Source organism: Mustelus asterias, chromosome 19, assembly GCF_964213995.1.
Source record: "Mustelus asterias chromosome 19, sMusAst1.hap1.1, whole genome shotgun sequence".
In the NCBI taxonomy this organism is placed as follows: Eukaryota; Metazoa; Chordata; class Chondrichthyes; order Carcharhiniformes; family Triakidae; genus Mustelus; species Mustelus asterias.
This window is the reverse complement of record NC_135819.1, coordinates 71,423,802-71,448,470: the sequence shown is the minus strand read 5'-3', so window position 1 is coordinate 71,448,470 and position 24,669 is coordinate 71,423,802. Positions and strand designations below refer to the sequence as shown.

General features: G+C 47.6%; 1 protein-coding gene across 1 annotated transcript in view; it reads right to left on the bottom strand.

Moving 5' to 3' along the window:
- Positions 1 to 2,656: 2,656 nt before the first annotated feature.
- Positions 2,657 to 24,669, bottom strand: part of podxl (podocalyxin-like) — a 151,893-nt gene continuing 129,880 nt past the window's right edge. The window contains exons 5-9 of the mRNA XM_078235828.1: positions 19,794 to 19,950; positions 18,507 to 18,562; positions 13,961 to 14,134; positions 5,348 to 7,629; positions 2,657 to 5,250 (exon numbers count right to left, since the gene is read on the bottom strand). Coding sequence (XP_078091954.1) covers positions 7,435 to 7,629; positions 13,961 to 14,134; positions 18,507 to 18,562; positions 19,794 to 19,950 — 582 coding nt within the window. The 3' untranslated portion in view covers positions 2,657 to 5,250; positions 5,348 to 7,434. The remainder of the gene's footprint in view (positions 5,251 to 5,347; positions 7,630 to 13,960; positions 14,135 to 18,506; positions 18,563 to 19,793; positions 19,951 to 24,669) is intronic.

The window sequence follows — 24,669 nt, the reverse complement described above, 5'->3', positions numbered from 1 at the left end:
CTGTGATTCTTGCATGGTTAATGTAAATGTTGACACAGTCCTAGATGTTGCTTTCCTCTTCGAGAGAGAGAGAGCTGAGCGATGGTGATTTTAACCTGACAGTCACCACACCTCAGCCGATGCGGGAATTGAACCCAGGCCGTTGATGTCGCTCTGCATCACGAACGAGCCATCCAGCCAACTGAGCTAAACCAACTCCCTTTCCGGAGAGTTGATTCAGATGTGCCATTGTCAGAAGTTGAAACGTGGAGACCTGGCTTGTTCAACAGCGAGGCGAAGTGTGAGGGACACAGATAGAGTCGATAGGAATAAACCATCCCCCTTAGCAGAGGGGTCAATAACCAGGGGGCATAGATTTAAGGTAAGGGGCAGGAGATTTAGAGGGAATTTGAGGAAAATCTTTTTCACCCAGAGGGTGCTGGGAGTCTGGAACTCGCTGCCTGGAAGGGTGGTAGAGGCAGGAACCCTCATGACGTTTAAGAAGCATTTGGATGAGCACTTGTAACGCCGGAGTGCTGGAAAATAGGATTAGAAAAGATAGGTGCTTGATTGTTGACACAGACACGATGGGCTGAAGGGCCTCTTTGTTGTAAAACTCTATGACAAAAATCTGAGGATCTTTTCATTTAATTTCCATTTCCCCCGAGGCTCAGTTTGTATCTGAGTAAATACTAAAATGTGCTCCCTTTTAGAGAAATTTTACCTTCCTTCATGGAGATCCCCTCCGCCATCCCCCCAGTGCCATTTCTCTGCCTTTTCCCCGTACCCCCTGCACATTGCTTCTATTCACATAATCAGCTAATGCCCTCTTGAATGGCTAACCCCTAACCCTTTATATTCTACTCTTCACTCCAACCAAATCTCCTCGCCCACACGAACCTTCCTCGTTTCCCATTCACATTGGCCCTAATCCCTCTAGCCCTTCCCTCTCCACCACACCCTGCTCCATCGCAGAAAGACTGAGTAAAGGGGATAAGATATTACCTCCCTCACCTTCACAAAGCCACTGTTCCTTGTCCCACTTTTACAAGGGCATCCAGCACATTCCGACTCCTGCTCTCCTTGCTCCCACGGAATCATAGACACCCTCCAGTGCAGAAGGCTCATCGATGTCTGCAACAACCTTCCTAGGCCCTCTCCCCTGCAACCTCGTACATTGATCATGGCCAATGCACCTAACGTGCACATCTTTGGAGTGTGGGAGGAAATCGGAGCATCTAGAGGAAACCCATGCAGACACAGGGAGAACATGCTGACTCCACACAGACAGTGACCGAGGCTGGAATTGAACCCGGATCCTTGGCACTGTGAGGCAGCAGTGCTAACCACTGTTAAAGTTAATTTATTAGTCACAAGTAAGGCTTACATTAACACTGCAATGAAGTTACTGTGAAATTCCCCGAGTCGCCACACTCCAGCGCCTGTTCAAGTCAATGCACCTAACCAGCAAGTCTTTGGAGTGTGGGAGGAAACCGGAGCACCCGGAGGAAACCCACGCAGACACGGGGAGAACGTGCAAACTCCACACAGACAGTGATCCAAGGCCGTGAATCAAACCCCGGTCCTTGGCGCTGTGAGGCAGCATGCTAACCACTGTGCCACTGGGCCGTCAACCCTCTGCGCACACTCCACTCTGATGCTGTCTCTAACCTCAGTAGCTGAATAGGCTTTAACTAAATCAGTAATTCCCACACACGCTGCACAGTGGGTGTCCCTCACCCTCACCCCGGTGGGAAATTATCTGGGTTACAGAAGCAGAAAATTGCTTCCGTGCAACATTGAACATCTGTAAAATGCCAGAACGATTGAGGCCATGTTATTCCTTATTAGGCTTGAACAGACGGGCAGACTCAATATTGTCTTCCAGTTTCCGGCCAGTTCGGAGTTGTAGGGATCCTAAATCTGGCTCTGTGGCTGGGCAGCACTGAGCGGGGAGAAGATAGGGTCTGGCTGCATTATTGGGAGATTGCCATAGAATCTCAGAATCCCTATAGTGCAGGAGGTGGCCTTTTGGCCCATCGAGTCTGCACTGACTCTCCAACAGAGCATCTTACCCAGGCCCTATCCCCATAACCGCACACTTTTATTCTGCTAAGGTGTTACCCGTACCTATATATCTTGGGACAGTAAGGAGCAATTCAGCATGGCCAATCCACCTAACCTACACACCTTTGTACTGGAAACTGGAGGAAACCCATGCAGACATGGGGAGAATGTACAAATTCTACAGTCATCAAAGGCTGGAATTAAACCCAGGTCCATGGCGCTGTGAGGCAGCAGTGCTAACCACTGTGCCACCGCTCTGCTCTCATTGGGAGTCCTTTACCTGTTTTTTTTAACCTGAGTCATTAATCTGTTTGAGTTGCAATTGAAGGTGTTGTCCTCTCTCGATGCTCCCAACATGTTGAAATTTCTGACACATAGAGCGGGAAATTCCCACCCGAGGTCAATGGAGATTTCCATTGCCGGACCCTTGCCCGCTCCGTTTCCATGGCGAGTGAGGTAGTAAAGTTCCGGCCATACTCTCAGCAGAACTTCTTGCTGAAAATCTACTCGTTTAAAGCAAGTCTTCTGTTTTTGCTTGTATTGGGCCAAGCGCAGTCCTAGGCTGACAACAAGAACAAATCATACTTAAGTCTTCATTTATTTTGGAGATATCCGAGTTTAAAGCAATTTAAGAATTATTTTATTAGTTGCTGTGTTTATTTGTATACACAACTGTTGATAACATGTACAGAAGTCCCTTTGTCACAAACGATCTCCTTCATTAAAAACAGGCGTAGAAACATAGAAAATAGGAGCAGGAGTAGGCCATTCGGCCCTTCAAGCCTGCTCTGCCATTCATTATGATCATGGCTGATCATCCAACTCAATACTCATGACATTGACAATGTTTTAGAATATAAAAGCTGGTCACTACATTATTCCGTGCTGCCTCCTCTGCGTACATTCCTTACAGTTCACCGTTCAATTTCCTCACAGAAAGACGTTGCTCAAATTGGAATTCCAGTAGAGTTTGCTGCCCTCTGACGCCCATTCTTCATGATCATTGGTGGGCAACTCAACTAATGGGGACATCACAGACTCACCTGATCTTACGTACATACACCAGCACACACACACACCAACACACACATACACCAACACACACACACACAGACACCAACACACACACCAACACACACAGACACCAACACACTCACTCACAGAATTCCTACAGTGCAGAAGGAGACCATTCGGCCCATCGCATCTGCACCGATTCTCATCAATGGGGTAATAATTCCAGGGTGGGGACGCTGGCTGATTTGTCTCCTCTCTACCCCAAATGATACCCTTGCTGACCTCAGCCACGTCACCCGCAGAATAGCTGTTGGACCTGGGGGTGCTTAAATCAGATGGGCATCGGGCAGTATACCCATCAACTTATACACCCCAGGGCGCAATCACACCTGCCATTGGTGCCACAATCCCACTGCAGCGGGGTTGGAGAATTTGGCGGCCAGCCAAATCTCCATTCACTGCAGCGGGATGGGAAAATCCCACTGGCGTGAATGGGGATAAGATTCTGGCCTCAATCTTATTAACCAATCGTGTGAACAGCAATGGCGAGTAATTGATTGATTAAAAATCTACACCTGTCAGGAATGGAGACAGGTTCTTCGCACTTTGCCGACCCCAGTGGGTGGCCTGGCGTTTACTGAATTCTGGGATTGGTTTATGTGATGTCTAATAACAGGAATATCTTTTCCTTTCTGATCAGCCGATGGATGAAGTGCATTTCCTCTGATTGCTTTGCGTGCTGTATTTTAATAAGTTCCCGCATCACTTCCTTCCTGGAAGTTCCTTCACTACTTCATGGTGTTTGATTGGTTAATAGTGGGGCAGGTACGTAACCTGGATTTTACTGCACCGCTGATTATTTTCAAATTGAGAAGGAAATAGCACCTCACTGGGTGCCTCGGGAACTGTCCAAAGCATTGAAGACAGGATGGATCACTGGGCAGAGTAACGGTTGCCATGAAAACCAACTTGGCAACCACTGTGTATCTGCCAAGTCAGGGAGTTGAACGATGGCGTTGAGGGAAGAATACTGGCTAACTGCCCTCTCCTCAGATAATGTCTCAGCGGGTAGCACACTCACCTCTGAGTCAAAAGGGTTTTGCTTTCAAGTCCAGAGGCTCCGAGCATTCGATCAGTGCTTGCCACAGGGTCCTGAGGGAATGCTGCACGGAGCTGCCTTGTTTCCGATGAGGCCTTAAACTGGGGCCTCCCATCTCTTTCAGGTAGGCTCTGGTTCGGAGAAGAGCAGGGGACTTCTCACTGGCATCCTGGCCAATAGTTATCCCTCAACCAACATCACAAAATCAGATTCATTGGTCATTATGGCTGCTTGTAAGAGCTTTCTGTGGGCAAATTGGCTGCCCGGTTTCTTACATCACAGCACTGACTAAATTTCAACAGTACTTCATTGGCTGCAGAGTGCTTTGGTATGGCTTGGGGCTGTGAAAGCCACTACAAGAATACAAGCCTTTCCTTTTTATTGGAATAGTCTGGTAAAGCTGTACTTGCTCAGCACCACTGAAAAATCGGCCTAAATTTTGCACACAAGCCTAATGTGGGCCTTGTAATCCCCGAATCAGTCACAGAGAAGTTTTTTAAATTCACTTGTGGGACGTGGATGTCACTGGCCGGCCAGCATTTGTTGCCCAACTCTAGTTGCCCTTGAAACTGAGTGGCTTGCTCGGCCATTTCAGAGGGCAGTTGAGAGTCAACCACATTGCTGTGGCTCTGGAGTTACATGTAGGCCAGACCAGGTACGGATGGCAGATTTCCTTCCCTAAAGGACATTAGTGAACTAGATGGGTTTTTCCGACAATGGTTTCATGGTCATCAGTAGATTCTTAATTCCAGATATTTTTTATTGAATTCAAATTCCACCATCTGCCGTGGCGGGATTCGAACCCGGGTCCCCAGCTGAGATTCTGGATTAGTTTTCTAGCGATAATACCACTCGGCCATCGCCTCCCTTGTGAATGTAAGACAGGCCCCACTCCAACCTGTGTGTGTTAAAATTAAATTACCCTTTTTAAATGTTTAAAAATCAGACAAGGGTTCTCATTATGGAGCAAAGTTACTCTGACCTAAAACAAAAGCAAATCCGACAATGGGAATCTAGCTCATAGGAGCAGTGTTAACTAAGAGGGCAGGCAGCCTGAAGGGAAGCCAGGTAAACGTCAACCTCCACCCTACCTCCAACCTCCACCCTACCTCCAACCTCCACCCTACCTCCAACCTCCACCCTACCTCCAACCTCCACCCTACCTCCAACCTCCACCCTACCTCCAACCTCCACCCTCCGCCCTGGCCCCATTCTTGTGATCAGCCGATTGCCTTCCATGGAATTCGAGTCTTAAATGTCAAACATCCGATAAAAAAATAATTCAAATTTTCATAATCAGTAGGAGGTTTGGGGAAAAATGATGGTCCTTACCAACTGGAAACAAATCCAACAGTTACTGTAGAGGTGTCTACATTGGAAAAACGATTAGCGTCAATTTGTTTAAACATATAACTTTACAACAAAATAAGCTCTCCTGCCCCACTGTTTAAAAAGACATTGAGTATTGTAAATATTAACAATCTGGTTTGTCTCATTGGCTGTCTGCTTATTAGGTTAAAGGACGGGTCTTCACGATCCCATCTCACTGGTGTTCAAGTATTTTGCCTGAAATGTTCCTGAACCACAGCATTTAAAGGGTTAAAGCCATATTCTCCCGTTCGATAGTATAACTACATCCTGACCTCCAATCTATAAACTTTGATATGGATCGGTGAAATGGGGAAAAAGGAAAGATCAGTTGAAAGTGGCCAAAAAGCCGCAAGCATGTCTGACTGCTCTCTAACTGGAACATCTGGAATACGCCGAGACAGCTGGGGCAGTCCCACCGCAAGCCGGTTGGTACCCACTTTTGCCAGCTGGCATTGGCCGTGGCCGGTTGTGATTTACCGGGAACGGTTGGCTTAACTGGGAACTGGCAGGCTGTAGTCTGGTAAGGACAAGTGGGCTCCAGATGTTTTCATATCCATTGCGACCGTGGGAACTTTATTCTCCTTAGAAATAAACAATGAGTTAAAACTGCATGTGTTCAGAATCTTGACCTCATCTATCCTTGATTGGTGACATGGGAGGGGTTTACATAATGAAGGACCAGGGGCTCCTCTTGGTAACCAAGGTTACCAACATATTCCTGGAGGCTTCATTGCATGGCCTGCTGATGGTAACTGCCCTTCCCCCTCCCCTGCATGCCCAGACCAACCCCCCACCCCCACCCCAGCCAATGATCACCCAACAAGTCTGCCCCCATCATGTATCACCTTCCTCTGCCAAACCGAAAGTGAATGGTCCATCTGGAGAATCTGTCGGCGAAAGAGCCTTTTTAAAAAAAATCTCACCTCAAGTGGCACTATAACCGAAATGTTCTCAGAAAATGGAAATGGAAAAACCACTTTTAATCATTCCACTCACAGCAGCCACCTACAAATTAATCTTTGATTGCTGGAGACCCCAGGGCAATCCTGGAAAGTTGGCAACCCTACTCTTCCTCGGAGAAGTGTGAAGCCTCACAGAGCCTCACCTGGAGTTTGCTTGGAGTGTCTCAAGTGGGAGAACTCTCTACCCCACCCCAGCCCTAACCCCTTCCAAGAAACTGAGATAAAGGCTGATGAAGGGCCTTTACTGTGCATCTCCCAGGTTCTCCTTAGACATCCGATGATAGATGGGAAGAATTCTGTGGAAACCTTTACTCTTAAGAATAATTTGTTTGATCTTAACTTGCCCAGGCCTCATTCTTTTAGAAAGAAAGTGTATTTTTTATTAAATTCCTTCATGGAATGCAGGGGTCAGTGGCAAGGCCAGCATTTATTACCCATTCCCTGATTGCCCTTGAGCTGAGTGGCTTGCTAGGCAGAGGGCAGATATAGGTCAATTGTATTGCCGTGGGTGTAGAGTCACACGTCAGCCAGACCGGGTAAGGATGGCAGATTTCCTTCCCTAAAGCAGTTGGGTTTTATGACGATCCAGTGGTTTTGTGATCACCAATTATAAGGTTAGATTTTTTTTAGTGCAGAAATAATTGAATTTAAATTCTTCTAGTTGGGATTTGAACTCACGTCCCCAGAGCAGTAGTCCAGGCCTCTAGATTACTAGTTCAGTAACATTACTGCTAAGTCACTATTCCTATACCAGAACTCTAGAAATCCTGGAAAATAAAACCAACCCTATGGAAGAGAATATGGCTTTAAGGAGGTTGCTGTTATTGGTGTGTGCTCGAGTTCAGTTCTTGTTGGCAGTATATATCTATATATATGTTTTGAAGCAATCATACAGATGTGTAGTGGAGCTGTAGATAGCAGTGGGATTATGTTTCAGAAGCTTTATAAATGTGTGTCCTCCTCCTCCAGTTCGTTCTTGGTGAGGCTGTCTATTGGCACAATCCAACCATCCATGTTTTCCTGGCAGCTGGTCTTCGAATTGGCCTTCTCCTGCATCTCTGACTCACACTCGATGATGTCCATGGCTGGGTTGTCATGGCAGCCGTTGTCCACCACATGCATCTCTTCGTTCAGGCACTGTAGAAGGGAAAAGGGAACAATGGCAAAAATATTTTTGCTGGAATCCTTCTTCACTCAATCCTTCTAATCGGCGCTGTGAGCTGATCTCTGCCTGGGCGGTTTTATTGATTTGGGTGGATTCTGGTGCGGTGGGGAGAGGGTTGGTGATGCGCAGTTGGGGGCAGAGTTGGGCAGAAACACCCAAAGAACAAAGAAAAGTGCAGCACAGGAACAGGCCCTACGGCCCCCCAAACCCGTGCTGATCATGACGCCCTATTTAAACTAAAAAAAAACCCTTCTACCCTTACTCGGTCCGTATCCCTCTATTCATGTACCCATCCACCTGCCCTTGGGGCTCTTGCTCCAGGTTAGTACCCAGTGACATTTGTGGCAACATTAACCCCTGAAAGTTCCCCTCCAAGCCACTCACCATCCTGAGGTGGAAATGCCGGCGTAGGACTGGGTCGGGCACAGTAAAAAGTCTCACAAGACCGGGTTAAAGTCCAACAAGTTTATTTGGTATCACGAACTTTCGGAGTGCTGTTCCTTCATCATCTGATGGACCTGTTGGACTTGAAAACCTGTTGTTGTGAGACTTCTTACTGTGCTCACCAACCTGATTTGGAAATATATCGCTGTTCCTTCACTGTCGCTGGGTCAACATCCTGGAACTCCCTCCCTAACAGCACTATGAGTGTACCTACACCACCTGGACTGCAACGGTTCAAGAAGGCAGCTCACCACCACCTTCTTAAATACAACTAGGGATGGGCAATAAATGCCAGCCTAGTCAGTGATGCCCACATCCTGAGAATGAATAACACAAAACTGTGCATTGTAGGCTTTTGCAGAAACAGATTCTCTGGTGATTTATCACACTGCTGCGTGTGGGATCTTGCTGTTTCCAAATAGGCTGCTGCATTCTCTTCATTACAGCAGCGACTACGTTCTCATTGACCTCATTGACTGTAAAACCCTTTGATTGACCTGGGAGCATCGAATCCCGACAGTGCAGAAGGAGGCCATTCGACCCATTGAGTCTGCACCGACCCTCCGACAGAGCAGCCGACCCAGGCTCACCCACCGCCTCATCCTCTTAACCCCATGTATTTATCCCACTAATCCCCCTAATTTACACATGTTGGGACATAAGGGGCAATTTAACATGGCCAATCCATCTAATTCACACATCTATGGACTGTGGGAGGAAACTGGAGCACCCGGAAGAAACCTACACAGACATAAGGAGAATGTGCAAACCCTGTACAGACAGTTACCCAAGGCCGGAATCAAACCCAGGTCCCTGACGCTGTGAGGCAGCAGTGCTAACCACTGTGCCATCGTGCCGCTACCTTTTGAGAGGTGTTACAGAAATACAAGTCAATCTTTTTCATTGCTTCTTGGGTAAAATGAACACAGCAAAGCCATTCAGGTCTCATGTCAAGTGCAAGATCCCCACCTGCTGATAACAGCCTGCAATAGCTTCCTTGTGTAACTGGAAACAAGGCATAAGGCAACAGCAGGAAGGCAGGCCTGTCTCTAAGCTGCTACAAGGACGGCAACAACTTGTACCTAAAAAGCGCTTTCATCATAACAAAAGGAAATTCTCAAGAAGCAACATTAAAATAAATTTTGCACCAAGCCGTGTGAGGAGATGTTATGACAAATGCACAAAAGTTTGGACAAAGAGGCCAATTAAAGCATTTTAAAGGAGACGAGAGTGCCGGAGTGATGGAAAGGATAAGAACATAAGAACTAGGAGCAGGAGTCGGACTTTTGGCCCCTCGAGCCTGCTCCGCCATTCAATAAGATCATGGCTGATCTTTTCATGGACTCAGCTCCACTTACCCGCCCGCTCACCATAACCCTTAATTCCTTTACTGTTCAAAAATTTGTATATCTTTGCCTTAAAAATATTCAACAAGGCCTCAACTGCTTCACTGGGCAGGAAATTCCACAGGGAGACTCGCAGCCCTTTGGGTGAAGAAGTTCCTCCTCAACTCAGTCCTAAATCTGCTCCCCCTTATTTTGAGGTGATGCCCCCTAGTTCTGGTTTAACCTGGCAGTGGAAACAACTTCCAGCTTCTATCTTATCTATTCCCTTCATAACCTTATATGTTTCTATAAGATCTCCCCTCATTCTTCTGAATTCCAATGAGTATAGCCCCAGTCTACTCAGTCTCTCCTCATAAGCCAACCCTCTCAACTCCGGAATCAACCTAGTGGATCTCCTCTGCACCCCCTCCAGTGCCAGTATATCCTTTCTCAAGTAAGGAGACCAAAACTGTACACAGTACTCCAGGTGTGGCCTCACCAGCACCTTATGCAGCTGCAACATAACCTCGCTGTTTTTAAACTCCATCCCTCTAGCAATGAAGGACAAAATTCCATTTGCCTTCTTAATTACCGGCTGCACCTCCAAACCAACTTTTGGTGATTCATACACAAGGACACCCAGGTCCCTCTGCACAGCAGCATGCTGCAATTTTTTACCATTTAAATAATAGTCCATTTTGCTGTTATTCCTACCAAAATGGATGACCTCACATTTACCAACATTGCACTCCATCTGCCAGACACTCGCCCACTCACTTAAACTATCTATATCCCTTTGCAGGCAGGAAATTCCAGGGCTTCGGGCCTAGTCAGATGAAGGCACAACCGCCAATTTTGGCGCTGTCCTTTGAGGAGAGATTGGTTTGATGGCGCCTGAATTCACTAGAGTTCAGAAGGAGGAGAGGACATCCGATTGAAACATATAAAATTCTAACAGGGCTGGACAGACTAGATGCAGGGAGGATGTTTTCCCTGGCTGGGGGAATCTAGAACAGTCTGGATAAGGGGTAGACCATTTAGGATTGAGATGAGGAAAGATTTCTTCACTCAAAGGGTAGTGAACCTGTGGAATTCTCAACCACAGAAGGCTGTGGAGGCCAAGTCACTGAATTAATTCAAGAGATAGATAATTTTTTAGAATTTAATAGCATCAGGGGAAATATAGCATTGGGATAGGGGATCAGCCGTGATCATATTGAATGGCAGAGCAGGTTCAAGGGGCTGAATGGCCTTCTCCTGCACCTAGTTTTTATACTTCTACGATTAAAATCCTCTAATTCTGGCTCAGGAGGCCAGAATTACAGGAGCACAGATATATGGGAGGGTTGGAAGTGGTTACAGAGACAGGGAGGCGCAAGACTACGTTTGAATTTGAAAATAAGGGCAGAAATTTTAAAATGTGGCATTGTTTAACTGGAAGACAAAGTATGTCAGCGAGGACAGAGCAGGCAATGCAATGGGCAAAATGGTGGCACAGTGGTTAGCACTGCTGCCTCACAGCGCCAGGGACCCGGGTTCAATTCCAGCCTAGGGTCACTGTCTGTGTGGAGTCTGCACGTTCATCCCAATCCTTAGTGGGTTTCCTCCGGGTGCTCCAGTTTCCTCCCACAGTCCAAAGATGTGTGGGTTAGGTTGATAGGCCATGCTAAATTGCCCCTTAGTGTCAGGGGATTAGCAGGGTAAATACATGGGGCTATGGGGGTTGGGCCTGGAATGAAGAGCTTGTCGTATGAGGAACGGTTGAGGACTCTGGGTCTGTAGTCATTGGAGTTTAGAAGGATGAGGGGGGATCTTATTGAAGCTTACAGGGTACTGTGAGGCTTGGAGAGAGTGGACGTGGAGAGATGTTTGCACTCGTAGGAAAAACTAGAATTAGAGGGCACAGCCTCAGGCTAAAGGGACAATCCTTTAAAACAGAGATGAGGAAGAATTTCTTCAGCCAGAGAGCGGTGAATCTGTGGAACTGTTTGCCGCAGAAGGCTGCGGAGGCCAGGTCATTGAGTGTCTTTAAGACAGAGATAGATAGGTTCTTGATTAATAAGGGGATCAGGGGTTATGGGGAAAAGCAGGAGAATGGGGATAAGAAAAAAATCAGCCATGATTGAATGGCGGAGCAGGCTCGATGGGCCGAGTGGCCTCATTCTGCTCCTATGTCTTATGGATTGTTGTCGGTGCAGACTCAATGGGCCAAATGGCCTCTTTCTGCACTGTAGGGTTTATATTCTATGATTCTAATGGGTAAGCAGGATCTGGCATGAGTTGAGACAGAGTCGAGAGAGTTTTGGATGAATTAAAAGTTCACAGAATGTGGGAATCCAGTCAGGGCTGTGTTGGAACAGTCAGGTCTGGAAGTGAGGCAGAAATGTGCATTTCACAGCAGGTGAACTGAATCTGGGGCCCAGTTAAGGAGATGGAAAGAGATGATCGGAGTGTCAAAGTGGAAAGATTGTTGAGAGCTCTTGTCCGTTTAGAAAGAGTTGAGGTTGACACTGTGGGGTTATGTAGTGGAATTTAGTGTTTCAAACCAGGTTTGATATTGCTTCCTCAATGAGGCTACAGCCAAACATCTGATTGAACTAGTTTCTCGTCTCTGCCACTGTTTTGTCTCTGGAGACTGTATGATTAATAAATTAAAATACAACCACCAACAGGTTAGTCCCTCATTGTTCTTTGTGGGAGCTTGCTGTGCACAAACTGGCCACCGCTTTGCCTACATTACAACAACAAGGGAACTACAGAAATATTTAATTAGTTGCAAAGTGCGTTGGAGGCGCCCTGAGGATATGAAGGGTGATAAATAATTGCAAGGCCTTATTTTAGTGGCAGTGGTATGAATGCGTGGAATTCACTACCACGGAATGTAGTTGAGGTCAAAACGTTGTCTGATTTCAAAAAGAAATTAGATCTAGCTCTTGGGGCTAAAGGGATCAAGGGATATGGGAGGAAGGGGGGATCAGGATATTGAATTCGATGATCAGCCATGATCGAGATGAATGGTGGAGCAGGTTCGAAGGGCCGAATGGCCTACTCCTGCTTCTAGTTTTTATGTTTCTTTGGCATAGAGACAGAGAGGGCGGGGGGTTGGGGGGCGGGGGAGGGAGGGGAGATGCCCCTTTACCTTGTTGTGTTTCTGCTCACTGAGGTTCGGACTACAATGGGCACAGAGGAAATCAGACGACATTGGCATCTCTGGAAGGACAGGATTTGATGGTGGTATCGGTGTAGCTGCCATTTTCTTTCTGGCTGTGGGAGGGCTGAATTCTTCTCCCTGCACCTCCCCCCCCTACCCACAATGGTCAGACAATGGCCGGAATCTCACCATTTTTCCCATCCCGTCGCAGTGCACGGGAGATTTGGCTGGCTGCAAAACTCTCCGACTTCGCTGCAGAGGGAGCGTGGCATGAACGGCTGGTAAGATCACGCCCAATGTTTCTTCCAAGAAGGAAAAACCAGTTCACAATGTTCAAATCCCAGTAAAAATCATTGACACCAGAGTTCCATTTTATGGCTTGGAGACAGGTCCGGACAGGTTTTGCTGTTTATTTTCCTCTCCTGCGGCTATGCTCATGTTGAATCCCTCTTGGGTGGCCCATACCTACCCCCCGTGCCTCTCATGGCCTTTTACAAAGGACTCATCCTTACGCAGCAACCCCAAATATCCCAATCTTCCTCATTGCCGACCTCCCCGCCCAGTGTTTGTGATTGGGAGCTGGAACCGTGGTGTAATCCCTAGAACCAAAGAATCCCTACAGTGCAGAAGGTGGCCATTTGGCCCATCGAGTCTGCACCAACTCTCTGATAGAGTGTCTTACCCAGTCCTATCCACTAGCCCTATTCTCATAACCCCACACATTTACCATGGCTAATTCCCCTAACCAACACATCTTGGGACACTAAGAGGCAATTTATCATGGCCAATCCACCGAACCTGCACATCTTTGGACTGTGGGAGAAAACTGGAGCACCCGGAGGAAATCCACACGGGGAGAAATACCACACAGTCACCCAAGGCCGGAATTGAACCCGGGTCCCTGGTAAAAGCAAATTACTGCAAATGCTGGAATCTGAAGCAAAAACAGAAAATGCTGGAAAATCTCAGCACGTCTGACAGCATCTGTGGGGAGAGAATAGAGCCAACGTTTCGAGTCTGGATGACCCTTCATTAGGACTCTGATGAAGGGTCATCCAGATTCAAAATGAGTCTAGATTACCCTTTTTCAGACTCAAAACGTTGGCTCTATTCTCTCTCCACAGATGCTGACAGACTTGCTGAGATTTTCCAGCATTCTCTGTTTGTATTCCGGGTCCCTGGTGCCGTGAAGCAGCAATGCGAACCATAGTGCTACTGTGTCTCACTCTAGCCTTGGAGGAGCTGAGTCCAGTACTTGGCAACCTTTCTGTTGCCTCGCTTAAGACAATAGCGAGTATTAACATGGCGTTTTTAAGTATGCCCGAATGCTGTAGGTATCTGGGCAGGTGTTGCCCTCCATAACTATATCTGGCTGCCACTCACCAGGTCCTTCTTGTGCTGGGATTTGCGTTGCGCACACCTGTAGATGATGGCGGACAGGAAGACAAGTAGCAGCAAGGAGCCAGTGACCACCATGGCGATGAGCTTCTTCAGTTCTGTCGCTGTTTGTGGGTCTTCAATGTCTCCTCTGCGAGGGGAGGTGACCTGAAGACCCAGCTGAAACATAAGAGAGGACAGTAAGTAGGACTGACAATCCGAACACAGGAACAGTGAAATGCCACGGAGGCCAGAGATCTCTCCTCCAGCATTTAAAACAAACATTTACAGCATCTGCAGATAGTAAAACATTTCAGGTTGATTACTGCTCCTCAGCAAGGATTCAAAGGTTTTTAAGCAAATGCAGATCCAGGGAGAAGGAGATGGGGAAGAATGAAGATGGTGGAGATGTGAGACAGAATGGAGGGTGGGAGTGCCGACAAAATGATTCATCACCGGCTGCCCCTGGATTCGAGGCTGATGTCTGCTCAGGACTGCGGGTTTTAATCAAGAGCCTTCATGTGACTGAACAGACCCACTCTCAACCCGCATACAGATCTTTGGGCACATGAGGCAGGTTGGCCCATGAGGTAGTCGGATCCTGAGTGCAGGATTCACTTCCTATTCTGCCAGCGCTCTGCCTCATCATTCTGGCTTTGTGACTCAAAGTTCACTTAATTGATCCTTGGAATGAAGGGGTTGCCCTATGATTTAACACTACATTCTGCACTCTGGGGACGATTTTACCAGGTGCGAAAATGTGGTAAAGTTGGGCGTGAGGCCATTAACACGCCTGTACCCGCGTCCGCGTAGATGCCCACTTTACCGAGACCCAGGAATGGCCACGATCCGATTTGCCTGCATTTAAATTGAATTAACGAACTGCCTGCCCAACTTTATCAGTATTTCCCCCTTTACCACCGCGTTCGGCAATCCGGAATCGGGCCGGAATTGACGTGCTAAATAAAAGTCTGTTTCGGGCGCTCCAGCTGCTGAAGAGGTAAGTTCAGCGCTTCCAACTGCTCTCTGACTCAGGTCGGTGGTGGAGGGGGTGAGGGAGGCGGGTCAGGTCATTCTCTGGTGAGGGGGTGGGGAGGGAGGAGGAGGCGGTTCAGATGTAACTCTTGGGGGGGGGGGGGGGAGTGAGGCCAGATCATTCTCTTGGAGGGGGGCAGGGAGGCTAGATCGGTCTCTTGGGGCGGGCGGGGGGGGGGAGTAAATTGGGTTTCTATTATCTGGAGTTTAGAAGAATGAGAGGGGATCTCATTGAAAGCTACAAAATTTGGAAGGGGTTTGAGAGGGTGGACACTGAGAGATTGTTTCCATTGGTCAGGGAATTGGACACACGTGGGCACAGCCTCGGGATTAGGGGTGATCATTTAGGCTGAGATGAGGAGAAATTTCTTCACTCCAAGAAGGGTGATTGGGTGTAATTCTTCACTCCAGCTGGATGTGGAAGCTCCATCGCTGAATACACTTAGGGCTGGAATCAACAGATTTTTGATGTCTCGGGGAATTATGGAAGATGAGGAGTGGGCGGGAAAGTGGTGCTGAAGGCCAAAATCAGCCATGCTCATGTTGAAAGGCGGAACAGGCATGATGGGCTGAATAGTCTACTCCTGCTCCCATTTCACATGTTCTTGTGTTGAAAGCATGTTGCAGCTTGATGGACAAGTTGCCATCTTAAATGATTGGTAGCAAACTCTGCATCAAACTCAATGCTGCCGTGCTTTAAGGAGAACTTCAGAATTTGTCCAAAGTGTTTTCTTTGTCCTCCCCCAGAACATTGGCCATTCGAAAGTTGAGTACCGGGGGGAGATGCTTTTCGCCATCTGCACAGTGCCCTGGCCATCAAAGTTGACTTTGCCTGCATGTCTTTGGACCTGGCTTCAATGGCATTTGTCCAATAATCCTGTGGAATGTGGAGGCTGTGCAAGAGGAATTTCTCTAGTGTTTTTTATATGTCGCTGATGCACATTCCAGGTCTCAGTGCTGTACAGGAGGGTGGTGACAACAGCCGCTCTGTAAACTAGGGTTTTTGTTGACCTGTTGAGCTCTTTGTTGCCAAGCACTCACTGCCATAGGTTGCAGAAGGCTGAACTGACATAGTTGATCCAGTGTTGGATCTCCTCATCAACGGTGGCCTTTTGAGAGAAGTGGTTGCCAAGGTGGCTGGGCGGCACAGTGGTTAGCACTGCTGCCTCACAGCACCAGGGGCCAGGGTTCAATTCCAGCTTTGGGTGACTGTCTGTGTGGAGTTCTCCCCATGTCTGCATGGGTTTCCTCTGGGTGATCCAGTCCAAAGATGTGGTTAGGTTGATTGACCACATTAAATTGACCCTTAATGTCAGGGGGATTAGCAGGGTTACGGGGATAGGTCCTGAGTGGGAATGTTGTTGGTGTAGGCTCGATGGGCCAAATGGCCTCCATCTGCACTGTAGGGATTCTATGTAATGCTCAACATATTCCAGAATCTCTCCTTCAACGTATATAGAACATAGAACAGTACAGCACAGAACAGGCCCTTCGGCCCACGATGTTGTGCCGACCTTCATCTGAAACCAAGATCAAGCTATCCCACTCCCTACCATCTTGGTGTGCTCCACGTGCCTATCCAATAACCGCTTAAATGTTCCTAAAGTGTCTGACTCCACTATCACTGCAGGCAGTCCATTCCACACCCCAACCACTCTCTGCGTGAAGAACCTACCTCTGATATCCTTCCTATATCTCCCACCATGAACCCATAGTTATGCCCCCTTGTAATAGCTCCATCCACCCGAGGATGGATGGAGCTATTACAAGGAGGTGGAATGTTTGGCTGAACAGCCGTGGATTGATAGCGGTTTAATTTTGACAATATTCAAGGACAGTCAAGTTTCTTGTATACAGATTTGAAGAAATCGAGAGTGACTTGCAGATCTGGTGCAGAGTGGGTAACAATACCACAATTCTTTTAGGTCTATGGTGGTCAATTTAGTTTTGGCAAAGAGGTTAAAGAGTTTTCTATCTCGGCAGTATGTATTACTCTCACGAGAGGGCAATTGATCTTTGATGAGGTGAATAGCCACAGTCAGTATTACGTATTTTTGTGTGGCCGGCTTCTGAAATTGTTAGGAGAGGCTTCTGATTGTGTTAGGAATAAGGAAGGTGTTTATTGATACAGGAGGATTGCAGCTCCGGGCTGCCCTGGAGCACGGCTCCAGTCTTTGCACGCTTACTTCATGGCTGCTCGATGACTCCGCCTGAGAGAGGACTCCACCCTCTGGTGAGATCACTCACTCTTAGTTTCCATTGGTCCCTCAAGTCAGGTGACTCACTTCTGCTGTACGCTCTTAAAGAGACAGGCCCCACATTCACAATGGTCAGGTAGATTGTAAATAGTACGGAGGGGGAGGGGGTGTGGGTGGTGGTATCACATTGTCTTGTGTGACCCTGGTCCAGATTTTGAAGGTGTCAGTGTAATAGGTCTTTGGAGGCAGAGGTCCCTTCACCAACATCCCTTTATTTACAAACTCTAACAGCAGTACACAGAGTGTTAGCAGTCAGTAGTATACCCCCCAGGGGTGCCAGAGGAACTGACACTCCCTGTTAAACACAAGGCAAAGACTCCCTGATTGGTCATCAATTGGATCCTTAATCAGGGAGCTCATACTCCAATCGGCCAACCTCAACGGCCTGACTGAAGTCATTACAGATGCCAGTTTCAGATCTTCCACTCAAGACAGCCGAAGTCGTATCATCGTTCAGTCATACCCCATGGACTGCAGCGGTTCAGAAGGCAGGTCACCACCATCTTCTCAGGGGCAATTAGGGATGGGGAATGAATGTTGGGCCTCGCCAGCGGCGCCCACATCCCATCAACAAATAATAAATAAAGCAATTGCACCGAAGTGATTACTGTGCATGGCAAAAGGGGGATGGTATGGGACAAGTAAGTAGAAAGCAGCTGTTCCCTCGTAGGGATCGGATGAAACAATGGCACATCCCCCAGCCCACAAGTTATAAACAAAATAAAAGTACTTGGATCTGCAGTAATCTGAGTGCTGTGTGCCTGCCTCCAATTTTCACTGGTTTGTGTGAGATAATGTGGCAGTTAAAATGGCGTGCGCGCTCTGATCATGGTGTCCTCGGGATGTGGCTCTGTCCCTCTCAAAAGGGTGTCCTCTCTGTGCCTGATTAGTCGGAGCGGAGGGTGATATGGTTAAAATATCCCCGTATGTAATGGCATGAGCTTAATTTTTCTCTCTTGAATGGACACTGGAAAATGGTGCACCTGGGGTGCTGACTGGCCCCATCAAATTTCCTTAAATCAGTGATGGGGAGGGGGGTGTGGGGGGAGGGGGGGGGTGGGGGGTGAGGTAGTCATGAAGGGGGGAAATCCATGATTGAATAGATATCCCTGGACCTATGGAGTGGGGTCAATGGCTCTTCTTTCACCTTTGGCCTTCTAAAGGCTTTGTTTCTGATTCTTCCAGTGTATGTGACTGAATCGGTCCAAAAATTGTCCATGGTCAAAGAAGTTTGAAAATGTAGTAACATTAAAAATTACCTCTTTCAGACTTTTCTCCTCATCATTTAGCAGCTTGCTGAGCTTTCTTTCGTCAACTGTGAAGGAAAAATAACACTTTAAGAACGAGATACATTTATGACCTGTTCTCCTTGTATGGATTGAAGTTAAGCACCCAGAAGACCATAGGTTATAGCAGCAGAATTAGGCCATTCGGCCCATCGAGTCTGCTCCGCCATTCAATCATGTTTGATCTGATTCTCATCCCCATTCTCCTGCCTTCTCCCCATAACTCTTGATCCCCTTATTTATCAAGAACCTATCTATCTCTATCTTAAAGACACTCAATGACCCGGCCTCCACAGCCCTCTGTGACAATGAGTTCCACAGATTCACCACTCTCTGGCTGAAGAAATTCCTCCTCATCTCAGTTTTAAAGGACCGTCCCTTCACTCTGAGGTTGTGGCCTCGAGTTCTAGTCTCTCCCTCCCAATCTGGTCAAAGGCTACACACTGCAGAGCTCCTGGGTTGCATTCATGCTATGGCTCCCTCCTCCCATCGGTTTGGGACGGTGTGCCGAGGACGCCAGGATGGGCAGAATAGATGGCCACATCCAGTCGCTCCCAGCCTACCCTGCTGCAGCAACCTGCATTTATTATAGCGAGAGGGTTTTTTCTCCCTCTCCGCTTGGTGGTGGCAGGAGTTGGCGTGCTGCTCGCTGGCCAGATCCCGTTGGGCACACCCCTCACCACTGGGAAATCTGCGGCAGGGGCACGCTGTTGGCGGACTGTAAGATCCTGCCAGCGTGAAGGGCAGCAAGATTTTGGCGAGTATCATTGACATTGATTGGCATCAAACATCTCAAAAGCCTCCAGTGGCAATGTCAAATCCGGCTGCGTTTACGATGGAAGTGTTCATCAGGTCACCTGCTGACTGTAACTGCCCCTCACCGCCCACAACCACCATTGGTCTCTTTATAGGTCCACCCTCATGCCACCCTGCCCTCCTCAGCCAATCAGGAAGTGAAGAGACTCTATCACCTAACTGGATCATTCTTGGCTCTCAGCCAAACAACCTCCATTCCCATTGGACGATCTTTATGCAACTAATTTTATGTAAAGCAAGAATGGAATCATTGCCGATCCCTTTTGGAATAACACCAACTGAGATGGGGGACTGTGCATTTGCCCACTGAGTAATCGGGGGTGATGGGGACGGGAGGGGGGGAGGTGGGGGGCATGGGTGGTTCTTTGGTCCCAGTTCCCATAGAGTTGGGAGCAGAATAAGAATGAGCCATTGTGAGTACAAAGTGTTAACAAACAAACTGACCTCGAAAGAGGATGTCGATGTTTAGCTTCTTCGAGTCTTTCATCTCAGGGCTGAGTTTGATCTCGCAGTGAGTAAAAAATTTGAGGTTTTCTCTCTCAATAAGTTTGTTGCAGAGCAGTTTACTCAGTTTCTCTTTCTTATCCTGGATAAAATGTTTCTAGAATAATGAAATTAGCGAAAATCATTAGAATATTTTCAAGTTTCCTGTCAGAAATTATTGCAAATATTGCCGTCGCGCTATCAGTGGTGTTATCTTGTAACCAATGATAACATTGCAGCTCCAACAACACTCCAGAAGCTTGACACCATCCAGGACAAAGCAGCCCCGCTTGATTGGCACCACATCTACAAACATCCACTCCCTCCACCACCGACGCTCAGTAGCAGCAGTGTGTACCACCTATAAAATGCATTCCAGTAATTCACCAAAGATCCTTAGACAGCATCTTCCAAACCCACAACCACTTCCACCTTGAAGGACAAGGGCAGGAGATACATGGGAACACCACCACCTGCAAGTTCCCCTCCAAGCCACTCACCATCCTGACTTGGAAATATATCACCGTTCCTTCGCAGTCGCTGGGTCAAAATCCTGGAATTCCCTCCCTAACGGCATTGTGGGTCAACCCACAGCACATGGACTGCAGCGATTCAAGAAGGCAGCTCACCACCACCTTCTCAAGGGCAACTAGGGATGGGCAATAAATGCTGGCCAGCCAGCGACGCCCATGTCCCATGAATGAATAAAAAAAACCAGAATCTGTGATAATGTAACCAATGGCAAAATAATGTGATGGTCAGCTGACCTGGTATAAATAGAAAGCAGTCGGGGATTGTGGGGAGCTTGTGTGACCCAGGGCATAGCCTGAGTGTTGATGTAATGAAGTTTCTTTATTAAACCTTTTTCTTTGATTTACTTTGTGAAGTTAGCTCTTTTATTGCTTCCAACTGAAGTTTCCTTACTGCCGGATGAACAAGCAGGTCCTAAACTTACACAGTGGTATCACAAAGGTTTCTATCAAATTATTCCTGTTGGAATATCACTGGAGTTTCACTGGCTGTCTTGTCTGGAGACAATACACATCTTTTTAGCCTGTCTTGATGCTCTCTCCACTCCCATTGTTTTGTTTCTTAAAGACTGGATTAGTTGTAAGTATTCGCATTCCAACCATTATTCATGTAAATTGAGTCTGTGTCTTATAAGTTCTGTTTGTGAACAGAATTCCCACTCACCTGAAGAAGGGGCTCAGAGCCTCGAAAGCTTGTGTGGCTTTTGCTACCAAATAAACCTGTTGGACTTTAACCTGGTGTTGTTAAACTTCTTACTGGGAATATCTTCCCACATATGCTGAGTATCATCTACAACCCTATCTAAAAGCCAGCGTATGATGAGATAGTCCTATGTTGAGACAGCATAACTCAACAGGCTAGAATTATTTGGGTTAGATGCCTCTGGATTTACAACATTGCTTATGTTCCACATGAACCTCCGCCCACCTCTACTATAACTCATCCTCCTTTTTCCCCTCATGTATTTAGCTTCCCCTGAAAGGCATCTTCCCTCTTCACCTTAACAACTCCTCATGGCAGGGAGTTTCAGGGGTCTGCTTTATACAAGGGCTCTGTATACGAGCTCCACCTAGCTGGTTAATTACCAATCCCCAGGGAGCTTGTATTCAACGAGTCCTACAGGGAAGTCAATCATTGATTCCCCATGCAGATCACAAAGTGGAAACATTTCTCCATCTCTACCCTTTGAAATTTTGTAGTTCATCCCTCAAGCTTTGCTGTTCTAGAACAAAAAGGCCCAGCTTGTTTAGTCTTTCCCAATGGTTGTAACACGTGCTCTCACAGTGATACTTTCAGAAACATGACATTTTCCAGGAGGGCCTCACAGACTGCGCCAGGTAGGATTGGCACCCTGGTTGATTTTTCTCCTTCATGAGCTGGAACTCACTGAGGCCAATTGTTGCAGCCCCAACAGTGACCAACTGGCTCGGTAGAGATTGGGGTGGGGTGGGCCGGGGGAGCGGTGGGGGGAGGATTGAAAATTTCTTCTGGGTGGTAGCAATGGAGGTGGCAGTCAACTGTTAAACACCCCACGTGATATTTCATTCCACTGGCTGAACCAGAACAGGGTACTGGACAGGGTGGAGAATAGACAGACCGTCTGATATCGCTCACAGTGCCAGCACCTCATCCCAACTTTAACTCCATGGAATCTCTTATGTTCGCTATGACTCAGTGTGACAACACGTCAACCGGCTCAGACAATTGGACAGTTTAGGAAGTTAGTGACATCTCTGACTGAGGATCCACCATCCCCTCACCTTCAATGAGGGGTGTGGGCGTGCAGGGAGGGTGGTGGGGAGAAGGAGATTAGAATCTTAGAATCCCTACAGTGCAGAGGGAGGCCATTTGGCTCATCGAGCCTACACTGACCACAATCCCACCCAGGCCCTATCCCTGTAAATCCCGCATATTTTACCCTGCTGGTCCCCCTGACACTAAGGAGTAATTTAGCACGGCCAATCAACCTAACCTGGCACATCTTTCGGACTGTGGGAGGAAACCGGAGCACCCGGAGGAAACCCCACGCAGACACGGGGAGAACTTGCAGACTCCACACAGACAGTGACCCAAGCCGGGAATCGAACCCGGGTCCCTGGCACTGTGAGGTAGCAGTGCTAACCACTGTGCCACCGTACCGCCCCCAAAAGGACGAGTAAAAGATCTCTTTGCATTGCTCCACCCTGGTCAATGTTTATCTTTCTAATAACACCACTAAAATGATGCATCTTATCACTATCACATTGCTGTTTGTGGGAGCTTGCTGCATCCAGATGGTTGCTGCATTTCCCAACAGAGTAATCAGCGATTACCATTCAGGAAAGTGCCTAATGTGTTAAGATTCACTTGGGAACACACTGAGGTTCTGAAAGTCGCTGTATAAATGCAAGTTCTTTCTGTTACCTCATTTGCATTGTGCATTTCAATGCCTTTGGCTGTCCACAAGAAAGCACCCTGATGGTACATGAAGTCCGTTACTGTCCAACAGTGCAGCACCTGAATGCATAACCTCCTGACTCAGAGGCAGGAGCGAGAGTCACTTAGCCACAGCTGAGCTGGAAGGTGTGGTAGCACCCAGCTACTCTGTATGGGGCAGTCCCACATTGGATAGAGGAAGCACCGTGGGACGCCACAGCTTTACCACACGGACAGGCCAGAGAACGATTTGTCACTGCCTTGGCTTCTGGGAAAGAAGCATCAATTCAATTCTGCCACTGTTGACATTTGGAAAGCCTCTCCGATTCTAAATGGGTTTGGAACAGCTGAACTACTCATAGAATCCCCACAGTGCAGAAGGAGGCCAATCGGTCCATCAAGTCTGTACCAACAACAATCCCACCCAGGCCTTATCCCCATAATCCCACATATTTACCCACTAGTCCCTCTGACCCACGCATCTCGGGACACTAAGGCAAATTTAGCACGGCCAATGCACCTAACCCGCACATCTTTGGACTGAGGGAGGAAACCAGAGCACCCGGAGGAAACCCACGCAGACACGGGGAGCACGTGCAAACTCCATGCGACCCAAGCTGGGAACTGAACCCAGGTCCCTGGAGCTGTGAGGCAGCAGTGCTAACCACTGTGCCACCGTGCTGCCTAGTTGCTGTGGTAACAGATGATATTTTTCATACGCTGAACCCTCAGACAAAGCGTGTGCCTGTTTGCCCCTACTCTGGGAGAGAAAGAGCAGATGGAGGCTTCTCTGTTAGGCGGGATGAGAAGCTTGAATAGTTGGTACATATCACCAACAAACTGGTTATGACAGCTTCATCTTGTAAACACTTGGCTTCTTATCTCTTACTGGCAGCTGCACATGATATGACCGTGAAATGGCCACTGAAGCTGTGTGAGCATTAAAGAAGGGAATAATGTAAGCTGTGTAAGGTGCAGCTAATATTCAATCACAGCTGGAGCTGACCTTTGGTCGTGTGTGTGAGGTTCTGTAAGAGGTCCCTGTATCTTAACTCAGTTGAGAGTTCTCCTCTCGCAGTAAGGTCGAAGCTTCGGAATCACTTATTGAATTCCCACGTTACACACTCGATGGGGTGTTTGGAGTTAAATCTGCTCCGGACTGTTGTTGTACAGTCGCTTCTCAGCCTTTTGGTTAAGATCAGACGTGAGACCAGGTGTAATGCCTGCTCTTGTCAGCTTGGATCTTGTATATCTCCCTTGAGGGAGACCATGAATTGGATTCAATTTGAATTACTTTTTGGAGCAAGCAAGGCCTTGGATTAGGGGCTTGCTTGGTTCTCTCTGCGCATCGCTTTTGTAACTCTGAGAAAGGAATAACATTTAAAAAGAAACTCTCTGCACTGCAAATGTTTCCCAAGAAACAAACTCTCCAACATGTCCGCTGCAACAAGCCCCACGGACAACGCACACACACCTGTAGGGATTCCATGGAATCAGGCTCCTGCTCGCTGATTCTTTTGAATCTCTACTGGCAGAAGAAGGCCATTCGGTCCATCGAGTCAGCACCGACGCACTGAGCGAGCACTTTTTTTTATTTGCTTGTGGGACATGGGTGTCGCTGGCTGGTCAGCATTTATTGCCCATCCTTCGTTGTCCTTGAAGGGCAGTTGAAAGTCAACCACATTGCTGTGGCTCTGGAGTCACATGTAGGCCAGACAAGGTAAGGGTGGCAGATTTCCTTCCCTAAAGGACATTAGTGAACCAGATGGGTTTTTCCGACAATCGACAATGGTCATCAGTAGATTCCTAATTCCAGATTTTTTTATATTGAATTCAAATTCCACCATCTGCCGTAGTGGGATTTGAACCCGGGTCCCCAGAGCATTAGCTG